At 41.3% G+C, this 13,578-nt stretch overlaps 1 protein-coding gene across 1 annotated transcript in view; it reads right to left on the bottom strand.

Moving 5' to 3' along the window:
• The window catches only part of LOC126262531 (cartilage oligomeric matrix protein), a 472,157-nt gene that overhangs the window by 144,085 nt on the left and 314,494 nt on the right, over positions 1-13,578 (bottom strand). The window contains exons 4-5 of the mRNA XM_049959203.1: positions 6,067-6,220; positions 3,875-3,907 (exon numbers count right to left, since the gene is read on the bottom strand). Of these exons, the coding sequence (XP_049815160.1) occupies positions 3,875-3,907; positions 6,067-6,220 (187 nt within the window). The remainder of the gene's footprint in view (positions 1-3,874; positions 3,908-6,066; positions 6,221-13,578) is intronic.

Here is a 13,578-nt window from a genome sequence, read left to right as displayed (position 1 = left end):
GTGGGAATTAGTGAAGTTTGGTGGCAGGAGGAACAAGACTTTTGGTCAGGTGAATACAGGGTTATAAATACAAAATCAAATAGGGGTAATGCAGGAGTAGGTTTAATAATGAATAAAAAAATAGGAGTGCGGGTTAGCTACTACAAACAGCATAGTGAACGCATTATTGTGGCCAAGATAGACACAAAGCCCATGCCTACTACAGTAGTACAAGTTTATATGCCAACTAGCTCTGCAGATGATGAAGAAATAGATGAAATGTATGACGAGATAAAAGAAATTATTCAGGTAGTGAAGGGAGACGAAAATTTAATAGTCATGGGTGACTGGAATTCGTCAGTAGGAAAAGGGAGAGAAGGAAACATAGTAAGTGAATATGGATTGGGGGGAAGAAATGAAAGAGGAAGCCGCCTTGTAGAATTTTGCACAGAGTATGACTTAATCATAGCTAACACTTGGTTCAAGAATCATAAAAGAAGATTGTATACCTGGAAGAATCCTGGAGATACTAAAAGGTATCAGATAGATTATATAATGGTAAGACAGAGATTGAGGAACCAGGTTTTAAATTGTAAGACATTTCCAGGGGCAGATGTGGACTCTGACCACAATCTATTGGTTATGAACTGCAGATTGAAACTGAAGAAACTGCAAAAAGGTGGGAATTTAAGGAGATAGAACCTGGATAAACTGAAAGATTTTCAGGGAGAGCATAAGGGAACAATTGACAGGAATGGGGGAAAGAAATACAGTAGAAGAAGAATGGGTAGCTCTGAGGGATGAAGTAGTGAAGGCAGCAGACGATCAAGTAGGTAAAAAGACGAGGGCTAATAGAAATCCTTGGGTAACAGAAGAAATATTGAATTTAATTGATGAAAGGAGAAAATATAAAAATGCAGTAAATGAAGCAGGCAAAAAGGAATACAAACGTCTCAAAAATGAGATTGACAGGAAGTGCAAAATGGCTAAGCAGGGATGGCTAGAGGACAAATGTAAGGATGTAGAGGCTTGTCTCACTAGGGGTAAGATAGATACTGCCTACAGGAAAATTAAAGAGACCTTTGGAGAGAAGAGAACCACTTGTATGAATATCAAGAGCTCAGATGGCAACCCAGTTCTAAGCGAAGAAGGGAAGGCAGAAAGGTGGAAGGAGTATATAGAGGGTTTATACAAGGGCGATGTACTCGAGGACAGTATTATGGAAATGGAAGAGGATGTAGATGAAGACGAAATGGGAGATAAGATACTGCGTGAAGAGTTTGACAGAGCACTGAAAGACCTGATTCGAAATAAGGCCCCGGGAGTAGACAACATTCCATTAGAACTACTGATGGCCTTGGGAGAGCCAGTCATGACAAAACTCTACCATCTGGTGAGCAAGATGTATGAGACAGGCGAAATACCCTCAGACTTCAAGAAGAATATAATAATTCCAATCCCAAAGAAAGCAGGTGTTGACAGATGTGAAAATTACCGAACTATCAGTTTAATACGTCATGGCTGCAAAATACTAACGCGAATTCTTTACAGACGAATGGAAAAACTGGTAGAAGCGGACCTCAGGGAAGATCAGTTTGGATTCCGTAGAAATGTTGGAACACGTGAGGCAATACTAACCTTACGACTTATCTTAGAAGAAAGATTAAGAAAAGGCAAACCTACGTTTCTAGCATTTGTAGACTTAGAGAAAGCTTTTGACAATGTTAACTGGCATACTCTCTTTCAAATTCTGAAGGTGGCAGGGGTAAAATACAGGGAGCGAAAGGCTATTTACAATTTGTACAGAAACCAGATGGCAGTTATAAGAGTCAAGGGACATGAAAGGGAAGCAGTGATTGGGAAGAGAGTGAGACAGGGTTGCAGCCTCTCCCCGATGTTATTCAATCTGTATATTGAGCAAGCAGTAAAGGAAACAAAAGAAAAATTCGGAGTAGGTATTAAAATCCATGGAGAAGAAATAAAAACTTTGAGGTTCGCCGATGACATTGTAATTCTGTCAGAGACAGCAAACGACTTTGAAGAGCAGTTGAACGGAATGGACAGTGTCTTGAAAGGAGGATATAAGATGAACATCAACAAAAGCAAAACGAGGATAATGGAATGTAGTCAAATTAAATCGGGTGATGCTGAGGGAATTAAATTAGGAAATGAGACACTTAAAGTAGTAAAGGATTTTTGCTATTTAGGGAGTAAAATAACTCATGATGGTCGAAGTAGAGAGAATATAAAATGTAGACTGGCAATGGCAAGGAAATCGTTTCTGAAGAAGAGAAATTTGTTAACGTCGAGTATAGATTTAAGTGTCAGGAAGTCGTTTCTGAAAGTATTTGTATGGAGTGTAGCCATGTATGGAAGTGAAACATGGACGATAACTAGTTTGGACAAGAAGAGAATAGAAGCTTTCGAAATGTGGTGCTACAGAAGAATGCTGAAGATAAAGTGGGTAGATCACGTAACTAATGAGGAGGTATTGAATAGGATTGGGGAGAAGAGAAGTTTGTGGCACAACTTGACTAGAAGAAGGGATCGGTTGGTAGGACATGTTTTGAGGCATCAAGGGATCACAAATTTAGCATTGGAGGGCATCGTGGAGGGTAAAAATCGTAGAGGGAGACCAAGAGATGAATACACTAAGCAGATTCAGAAGGATGTAGGTTGCAGTAGGTACTGAGAGATGAAGAAGCTTGCACATGATAGAGTAGCATGGAGAGCTGCATCAAACCAGTCTCAGGACTGAAGACCACAACAACAACAACAACAACTCTACCTGTGCTGCTAGAACATGTGCCTTTACAAGTACGACACAACATGTGGTTCATGTACGATGGAGCTGCTGCAAATTTCAGTCGAAGTGTTCGTATGCTTCTCAACAACAGATTCGGTGACCGATGGATTGGTAGAGGCGGACCAATTCCATGGCCTCCACGCTCTCCTGACCTCAACCCTCTTGACTTTCATTTATGGGGGCATTTGAAAGCTCTTGTCTACGCAACCCCGGTACCAAATGTAGAGAATCTTCGTGCTCGTATTGTGGACGGCTGTGATACAATACGCCATTCTCCAGGGCTGCATCAGCGCATCAGGGATTCCATGCGACGGAGGGTGGATGCATGTATCCTCGCTAACGGAGGACATTTTGAACATTTCCTGTAACAATGTGTTTGAAGTCACGCTGGTACGTTTTGTTGCTGTATGTATCCATTCCATGAATAATGTGATTTGAAGAGAAGTAATAAAATGAGCTCTAACATGGAAAGTAAGCATTTCCAGACACATGTCCACATGACATATTTTCTTTCTTTGTGTGTGAGGAATGTTTCCTGAAAGTTTGGCTGTACCTTTTTGTAACACCCTGTATACAATCGGTTAGGATTCACAAGGAATAATTATATCTACTATTAAAATACAAGAAGAAAAAATGCAATCAACCTTCATTCAAACTGGCTTTAGCTCAGGAAGGGATTAATTATGTTGATAACAATCTTTTATTATTTAACTAATGGTGTATAATGACTGACGGATAGCAAAGCAAAATTTGAAAGTAAGGTATAAAAGTTCCTTTTAGGCAACTTCTTCTATTTCACTTTTATAAAGGAACTTGTACTTATCTTAGTTAGTAAACTAAATTTTCTTTTTTATGTTAACTGCTCTGAAAGTGGTCAGCATTGAGCCACATTTAAATTCAAATTTATTGATGTTTAAACTGACTTATTACACATTATTATCATAGATCGTAAAGTGGCCTATAAAACATCTATCTAACTAACTAACTAATTAATGACCAGTTCCGCCAAAACGGTAGATTTGAAAAGTGAGTGGGCATTTCATTTTCATCACTTAACGATTATGTAAAACAAATTGTAAAAATGCTTACCTCTGTCATCACAGTGCGATATTGGAATGTCACCTGCAAAACAGAAAAAGAAACAATTCAAATGTCATATATACTTAGTTAATTTTGCTGCATAAATTAGGATACATTTCCACAATAGAAAGTGATTTGTTTGGGACCAGTTCACATTCTTTGCAGCTATAAACTGATATAGTGAGAATCGTGGTAACTTCACTGTGATTATTGTGTATGAATAAAACTTCTTTCCAGTTTGTCTCATTGCTTATTTCTTTCAGTTATCTTTTGTACTATACTGTCGGAGTATTACCATTTATGGTCCAAATTTCATCGAGCTATGTTACTTGGCAGTGACACGACATACGAAAGTTACTTTTGTCCTCATGATCTGCACACGTCTGTATTTTGGCACTGGTGGGAATGGCTACCAATGCAGATAAATCATGTTTTGGGTTGACTATAGCACTTTGTGTAAAGAGGGAAAAAGAAACAAAATGATGGTCCTTGGGATGGTTGAAACTGAGAGATAAATATACCGTCTAAACTCTGCTAAAAGAAACACTGCAGTCAAAACCTGATGATTACATCAACTTTCTCGGAACAGGCAGGCAAACCTTTAATAACTTGTTAGAGGTAATTCGTCCACACAGTCTAAAAGAATACAGCTATGTGAAAATCTGTTCCAGTTTCTCAACGATTATCCATAACTTTGAGATGTCTGACAACTGGAACAGAGTTTGATGATGTAAAATTTTATCCTGCATTGCACGTCATACACTTAATTACATTATTGTGGAAACTCGTAAAGCAATAAATGAAGTATTAAAAGACAATATTATTTTTCTGCACTTTCGCTTATATGTCGTGCCTAGAATATTGATTTCTTCATTACGTCTTCCTGTTTAATATTTGGATGAGAAAGATGCAGATCTCTGCCATTTTGGCAATGGCCTTTGAACTTTGGTTTGCGTGCATTTAGTCTGATGTTCTAAGTTTAAAAAATTGTAGAATCTCTTGACAGAAAGAGATAAACTGCAGTAAGAGTCTTTTAGCTCAAAGTGCATGGCGAATTAACAACATTGGTACAATCTGTCGTCAAGAAGCAAGCAACTGACTGTTGTTGACAACTGCAAGTGTAAAAGGTAGAACTTGTTTTTCAAATCAGCCTTTGATCAAAATTTCTCTCAAGCACGTCATAGTTCTTGTTTGACAAACACATCAAACAAAGCAACACAATGCCAAATAATTAGACAAAGAAACTAAATTTGTTTGACAAATTGTTTATTGTTTGATCGTCATCGGGGAGGGGGGGTCTTTTCAGCTGTGTGGTTGGTGCTTAGGCTGGTATTACACTATCAAATTTCTTTATGAAAGATGTGATCAAAGATCTTTGACGTAGCACTAGAAGGGGTATTACACTGTCATCATATTTTTCGCCAAAGTTCAAGATGGCTGACAACAACAACTTGTTATTAACCGCAGCGGTTCCATGTACCACAATTGCACTGTGTACACATGCGGAAGAGAAGCGGGGGAAAACAAAGAAACATACCTGGGTGAAGCCGTGGGTTTTATGACGACACGATAAAAGCATTCAACAAAATTTATTACATGAGCTTATAGTGGCGGACGTCAAATCGTACATCAATAACTTAAGAATGGATGAGCATACATTTCTGTATGTGCTCAATGAACTGTATCCTCATATCACAAAGAACAGTATTCACTTAAGAACTGCTACATCTGCAGAAGACAGGCTCACTGTAACACATTACAGGAGAGGGTTAGGTTAGGTTAGGTCAGGTCAGGTCTTCAATCTTCGTAATCTATTTTTGTATTCAGGGTGGCTCACGTTGTAAAGCGCCTTATCAGCTTCATACATCTTTATTAATTTTGTAGTTGTCGGCACACACCAATTGTATTTACCGGCAATGTTTATAAAACATTACAGACAACAGAATGCAGCGATGCTAGCGCTCCATGTGGTAACATGTCACATTGCAGTGAACAGAAGACAAGCGACTTCTTTGATCAAATCTACAGCGAGGCCCTAGATTTGATCAAATATTGGACGACATTTGACAAAGTTCCCTATTACACCATCAAATATCTTTGACAAAGATATTGGACTAAGATATTTGACAAAGAAATTTGATAGTGTAATACCAGCCTTAGCGACAGTCAGCAGTGGGAAAAACTTGGCGCCGTATACTCACTGCGTCGTATGATGTTGGGCGTGATGTCGTTGGGCACCGGCTGGATGGCCTGCATGATGTTGGCGGCCTGCTGCTCGGGGCAGTTGTTGCGGTTGAGCGCCGAGCGCAGGCCCATACTGTCGTCCACCTCCAGCACGTAGCGCCGCTCCCGGAACTGCACACACCAGTCAGTCACAAACTGTAGCAGGGCAGCTGGCTGTTTGTCTTTATTATTGGCGTTTGGTGTACATACACTTTGGTGACAGAAGTCATACGATAGTGATATGCTCATATACAGGTGGCGGTAGTGTTGCATAAGTGTGACGTAAAATGGTAGTGCACTGGAGGAGCTCTCATTTGTACTAAGGTGACTTATGTACAGTCCATGTCAGAAATATTAACGAATTTCATTATTTCAAGATCCACAGTGTCAAGAGTGGGCGGAGAATAGCAATTTTCAGGCATTAGCTTTCACCACGAACAGCGCAGTAGCCGACAACCTTCACTTAACGACCGAGAGCAGCGGCGTTTGTGAGACTTGTCAACATTAACAGACAAGCAACACTGTAAAATAACCACAGAAAGAGAATGCGGCGAAATTTGGCAGTAATGGGCTTTGGCAGCAGACGACCAACGCGAGTTCCTTTGCTAACCGTACATCGCCTGCATTGCCTCTCCTGGGCACGTGACCATATCGGTTAGATCCTAGCCGACTGGAAAGCAAGCTCCATAATGGTGTTGGCTGTGTTTACATGCAATGGACTGGGTCATTGGCTGCAAATAGTTATGTTCGGCTACTTGGAGACCACTTGCAACCATCATGGGATTCATATTCCCAAATAACGATTGAATTTTTTGTGACTGGTAATGACCCATGTCACCAGGCCACAGTGGCGATTGGTTTGAAGAACGCACAAACAGTTCCAGAGAATGATTTGGCCACCCATCGAGCCTTTATTGGACATAATCGAAAGGTTTTAACGCTAGCCTGTTTTATACGTCACTCTTCCCTAACAACCGAACCTTATCAAGTCTTCTCAAGGGAAAAGCCACGTATGACACTAGCTTGCCACGTATGATGAACAAGCGTACCGTGAAACAAGCTAATGTTACCCTCTGAGAGGATTTCGAATTTTGACTGAGCGTGTATCTAATGGACAAAGGTATTGGACTATAATTTTGAATATAGTGAAATTAACAGAAAAACTAAACGGACTTTAACCTTGGGAGTTAATGAAAGTGGTAATAATCATATGTGAATGAAAAAACGAACGGTCGCCAGCCCAATTAGGCACATTGATTTGGAGATATATGTTTAAGAAAACTGAACATGGGTTATTTAAATTACTTTCGTTGATATCCCTTTGAAAAGTTCACAGGATGCAAACTGACACAGGGCGCTCTGAACTGTGTGTAGCAGCGGTTATCAATAACGCACACACCAGTAATTATGGAAAGCAAATTCGCACCAAGCTCGCACTAATAACAGCTACGCTCAAGACCATTACTTAAACCAATACTGAAATGTTGCTGCATGAAGAGTAGAACTAAATTTGGACATGAGGGGCTTCCATCTTAACTGACGTGAGAAAAACACGAATAAAGATACCGGTAAATAATGTCATAAATGCACTGCTTATACTCCTCTTCATATATCAGTTTTCCTTAGCAGCAGTAAGAGTCCAATTATCTTTCTAATATGTGGAGAATATGATGCGGACCCATAAACTAGTATAGTGTCACTAGTCACACTCTATGATTATTTCAGTAACAAAGACTAATTCAAACAAAACTAATCCTTCACTTCACTTGCAGTAGTCCACAATTTACTTTGTAAGACAAAAGTTCAACACTGAGCTCAATTAACTTCGGAAAAGGAACCATTCATGATAGAAATCGAAACACTGCTATTTTTAAAATGAGCTTAACTTATTTGTCCTTTTTACCATCTGTGAAGCAGATATGTTAGACAATAACATTTACACAATGTGGCACTGTATTCCTGCAAAACTCTATTTTGCAATAAACTAAGAGTACTTTAGCAAAATCCTATCTAACTTCACTTTTGTGGTTTTACCTTCAACTTTTGCTACCCCTTTTACATTTAACAAAAAAAAAAAAAAATCTCTTTGAAACACTTGAATACAAGAACTGATCATTTAAAACAGGATACTCGGTTTTAGTAGCACTTAGGAGAGGACCCTGCATAGGTTCGTGATCAGGATAGAAGATATGGTTCCAGACACAGATTTATAGTATATGGATTATTATTAAAACCACGCACACACAAATTAACTGGTCCACGCACATATACATAGATGGATGTATGAAGTTAGTAAAGCAGTGGCAAAGTTTTGGTGGCAGGCGACATGGCGGCTAATTGTACTCATGGCTCTTGATGTTTGAATGCTCTATAAAATCTCTTCTTGGCGTCGGATTTTCAACATATTAGAATCATTCGTATTTCCCGACAATACCAAATAATGGCCAGAACCACATCCCAGGCAAAATCCTTTGCAAAGCGGCTTTCAGTTGCCTCTCTTAGCACCGTCGAAGTGTGCCGTGCTACTGCTAGCCACATACTGCGTGCTGTTCACACCAAGAAGCCGCCCAGTTCGACCGCCAAAACCACCTTTTACATCGCGCCATGTCACTTCCGTTGCGGAGGGACTTCCCTACGTCTTTTATATGTATTACAAATACAAACGCCCTAAGCACGAACCAGCTTCCAATAAACATTGTCTTTCTCATAAACATATACATATTATAAAAATTTATTATTTTAACAAATCATTTTGCTTTTTTCATATATACTTTACAAAACTCTAAATTTCCTGTTAGAAATCAATGACTTTAACTAACACAGAACACACTCTCCATAATTGCAGATACACAGTTACATAGTATAAACCTACTTATAATCGATGTAAGTGTTACAAGGTCTCTTCATTGCCCAAAATGCTGCACCTGCAACACTTTCTCAATTATGAAATTGTATAGAGTCAGTGTGGCTCAGTATTTCTCCAGGTGACTTCCAACAACTTGTTGAGTCAAGTTACTGCAGTACAGCGGCCAGAAGGAGGCCCGACACGATTTTAGGAGGTATTCCATGAATTTTGTCACCTCGGTGCACAATGCAATCAGTACCTTATCAAATGTCCGGCAGCTCTGCCGATTAAGATAATGCACAAGAACATGCAGAGCACATAGCATCTGATCTCATATCACGGTAAAATATTATCGTAATGGGCAACAAATGCAATTCTTTTACAATTCAGCCTCGGGTCACTCAAATGGTGTCACTACCAGTTTCGTCTTATAATAAATCATCATCGGATGATTCGACAAAAAAGAAAGAAAAGGCGGAGGAGTAGTAAAATACTTGGAAACTAGATTACAAATCAAATTAACGTCTGCGAATATACCACTGCACCTACCTGAATACGTTACACAGTGACTCGAACAGGTACCCACAGCATAACTATACATTTCTAAATTTCACGTCTATGATCAAAAACTTGTTAGATCCTCAAACTACCGGTTTTGGTCAACAATGGCCATCTTCAGATCTGTTTTCAAAACATGTCCTGAACAATAGCACTATTAATACGATGACTCTAGTACATACTATACTTTATATATCTGTGACGATGCTGGCGCTGATGTTGTGTTTATCATTTGATGATGTCAATATGGCTCCATTACATTAGAACATGTTTAGAACAGATCTGAAGATCGTAGTTGCTGACCAAAGACGTTAGTCTGAGGACCTAACAGGTTTGTTATCACAGAAGTGAAATAAAGTAATTTATTCTACACTTTCTGGATCACTGTTCTATTTGCGAGCATGGAGTAGCTTGTGAAACATAACCTTACACTACCTCATCAAAAATGTGCGAACACCATAAGCACACATTAATATGAGGTGTGTCCCCAGTTCTCTTTTTTGACGGCCTGCACTGTGCTTGGAGGAAATTCAGTCCAATCTTCCTCAAGAACCGCAACCAGAAAAGATAGTGATGTTGGATGCCAAGGTCTTGAGTGAAGTCGACGTTATGACTCACCTTGCAAGTGTTCCACTGGTTCAGGTCAGGACTCCAGGCCAGTCCATTTCAAGAATGTTACTGTCCATAAACCAATGTCTCGCAGATGGTGCTGCGGGGGACGGGGAGGAGGGGAAGGGGGGAGGGGAGGGTCGCTGGCCCTCCCACCCATTGCCTCCAGAGTGTCGCCCAGGGAGTGATGGACAGGTACATGCTGGGAATTCGTGGGACGGAAAGGGAAAAACAAGCAAATGGGTGAGCTAACAGACTGGAATGGTAGACGAGGTTATGACCACGATGAAATTGAAATGGAGCCGAGAGAAATATATAACCATGTTAATGGGCCGCACAGGTACGAAGGAAGTTATAAGCCACACAAGAGACGAAATGGTTGTACATAGTCACGGACCGTTACGCGTGGAAAAGTCTAAGAGAGATCTTCATGCAGCAACAGATGTCAAATGGTTGATGAAGTCGAACCTGTAAAATTTACTCTGCATCAAACAAACCACACCTGAACCATTCATATACCTTCGAAAAAAACTTCCCAACACTTTAATTTATTCGGATGTTAACAGATTTCTCTTATTCAGAATGCTTTTCTTGCTGTTGCCAGTCTTAATCTTATATCCGTTCTACTTTGGCCATCGTCGGTTATTTTGCTGCTCACATAGCGGAACTCATCGTCTACTTCTAGTGTCTCGTTTTGTATCTTAATTCCCTCAGGATCACCTGATTTAATTCGACTACGGTCTACCCTTGTTTTACTTTTGTTGATGTTCATCTTAACAGTTTTCAAGACACTATCCATTCTGTTCAAATACTCTTTATAGTCCTTTGGCATCTTTGGCAGAATCACAAGGTCACCAGCGAGCCGTAAAATTTTTATTTGCTCTCCCTGTACTTTGACTCAATGTTTATATTTTTTACTGGCTTTCTTCTGACAGACTGAATAACATCGCGGATAGGCTGCAAGTCTGTGCCACTCCATTCTCGACTACTGCTTCCCTTTCCTGTCCTTTGTCTCGTTCAACTGTAATCTGCTTTCAGCACACGTTGCAGATCACCTTTCGCTCCCTGTATCCCAGCCAGCTACCTTCAGAAGTGAATCGTTTCAGCGGCTTCTCTGCCTGTCTATGTCAGAGAGGCATGCCGTGAGTGCGGTGTGGCTGTTATTATCTGTGGCTAAGGAGGATGTCTATATCTGCACTGCGACGTCGGCCGGTGTGCAGTCTCGTTGAGTCTGCCTGAGGATGAGGAAGTGAACACACTATCGGATAGAGAGCGTCGAGAAACAAAGCAGAGGCCACTGATCGTCGAGGGCAGTGTCGAGCTACAGGCAACGACTGCAGGCTGTTCGCCTGCCATTTTTCGCTGCCGTGTACGGAATACGACGACCGGATGGATGCAGTTAAGTTACAGGCAACGATTGTAGGCTGCCGCTCCTTCTCTCTTCTGTGTACTCAGGACGGCACCCGGGTGGATACTCCGCCTTTCACGCTCCGACAAGGATGGATGCGAAAATATCTGGTGCTCAGCTGTGGTCGCAAGAGGATAGATGGCGACCAAACCAGTAATCAATGGAGTGAAATTGTCTGCTTTTCATGGTTCACCGTGTGTCTGTTTTCTTGTTTATTGCTGCATGCTGCTACAGCAATGTGATGTTTACCTAAAGTCTGGCTCATCAGCGTGTGAGTGACGTTGTTTAGCAGTCCTTGAAACTGATTAGTTTTTTGAGAGACGGGGTGGTTGAGTGGCATATGAGTGATGTTGTTTTATCATTGTGGTTTGTTAAGATGTTGTCCTTTCAGTTGTGTCTTTTGTCATATTTTATGTCATGCATTCTGTTGCCTTAGTCTGACCTCCTAGCATGAGCTCGTATTTTGCAGTACTACATACGTCAGTCTATTTGTCTTTAGTAAGAGGGTAATCCCAAAAGTAAGGTCTCATATTTTTTTTATAAGCACATAGACCTGTTTATTTCTACAATGGTTTACATCAGTTTACAGCTTGAACATTTAGCTATTTTTCGACATAATCACCATTTATGTCGATGCATCTTTGCAGACGCTGTGGCACTTTTTGTGTGCCCATGTCATAACCAGCTCGCCGCCAGCTCCGCGGCTTTGGCGAAGAAGGATGCCGCCACTGGCGTGATTGTTGCTTGGTCTCAGGTGTAAAGTGGTATGCCCAGGTTTCGCCACCGTGACAAATGGTTCAAATGGCTGTGAACACTATGGGACTTAACTTCTGAGGTCATCAGTCCCCTAGAACTTAGAACTACTTAAACCTAACTAACCTGACATCACACACATCCAAGCCCGAGGCAGGATTCGAATCTGCGACCGTAGCGGTCGCGCGGTTCCAGACTGTAGCGCCTAGAACCGCTCGGCCACCCCGGCCGGCCGTCACCGTGACAATTGAGTCCAGAAAGTTGTCCTGTTCGGCTGCAGAGTGGTGAAGAAATGCGCGGGTAGCATCAACTCTTTGCCGCATGTGGTCCTCAGCCAGCAAGCGTGGCACCCATCTTCCGGTAGTTCAATGTTTCCGTTCAAATTCTATGAGCGCTGCTTCGGGAAACCTCAGGAACCAACGTACTGATATTATCCAGGGAGATCCGCCGATCTTCACGCATGCATTGCTCAACTTTCAACACTGTCTCCTCAGAAATTGATGGTCTCCCGCTCCTTTGCTCGTCGTGAATTTCGGTCCGACCAGCTGCAAACTCTCTACACCACTTACGAACATTTTTGACATCCATGCACAACTCACCTTACACTTCCCTCAATTGGCGATGGATTTCAATCGGCGCAGTGCCCTCTGCGTTCAAAAACTGCGCGCAATTCTCACTTGGCGGTAACATCCAACGGGAGCTCCATTCTCAACGGCTGCCAAGCCAAGAGTGAGCGTCTCAGCGCGGCGTGCGCATGTTTACACACAGCACGTAAAGCACTCTTCACAACAGTGAGACCAACTGTCACACAAACAGAGATCTGTACTTATAAAAAAAATCTGAGACATTACTTTTGGGACTACCCTCGTATAACTGAGGCCTTTGTTTTGAGTACTAAGATTTCTTTCGCCCCTTGTGTAAAAGTTTAGCTTTTACTGATTACACATGTTGTAGCTGTGTCCTTTAAGTGACGTCAAGGAATCTCATGTCTGATTGGGTGTTTAATTTATGAAGGTTGCCACCACTTGCTTGCTTTTAAATATTTATTGGGCAGTTAATGCCGAAAACGCATGGCAGATGGTGAAATTTATGCGACAGCTATTGGTGCGAGATTACCCCATTTAACTGAGGTTTGGTGAACTAGCTGTGCTTCGGCAATGTGAAAGGTTTAATATATCTGAAACCAACATACACTCCTGGAAATGGAAAAAAGAACACATTGACACCGGTGTGTCAGACCCACCATACTTGCTCCGGACACTGCGAGAGGGCTGTACAAGCAATGATCACACGCACGGCACAGCGGACACACCAGGA

Source organism: Schistocerca nitens, chromosome 6, assembly GCF_023898315.1.
Source record: "Schistocerca nitens isolate TAMUIC-IGC-003100 chromosome 6, iqSchNite1.1, whole genome shotgun sequence".
Lineage (NCBI taxonomy): Eukaryota > Metazoa > Arthropoda > Insecta > Orthoptera > Acrididae > Schistocerca > Schistocerca nitens.
Note: the sequence above shows the minus strand (reverse complement) of the source record. Positions and strands in the feature narration are given on the sequence as shown.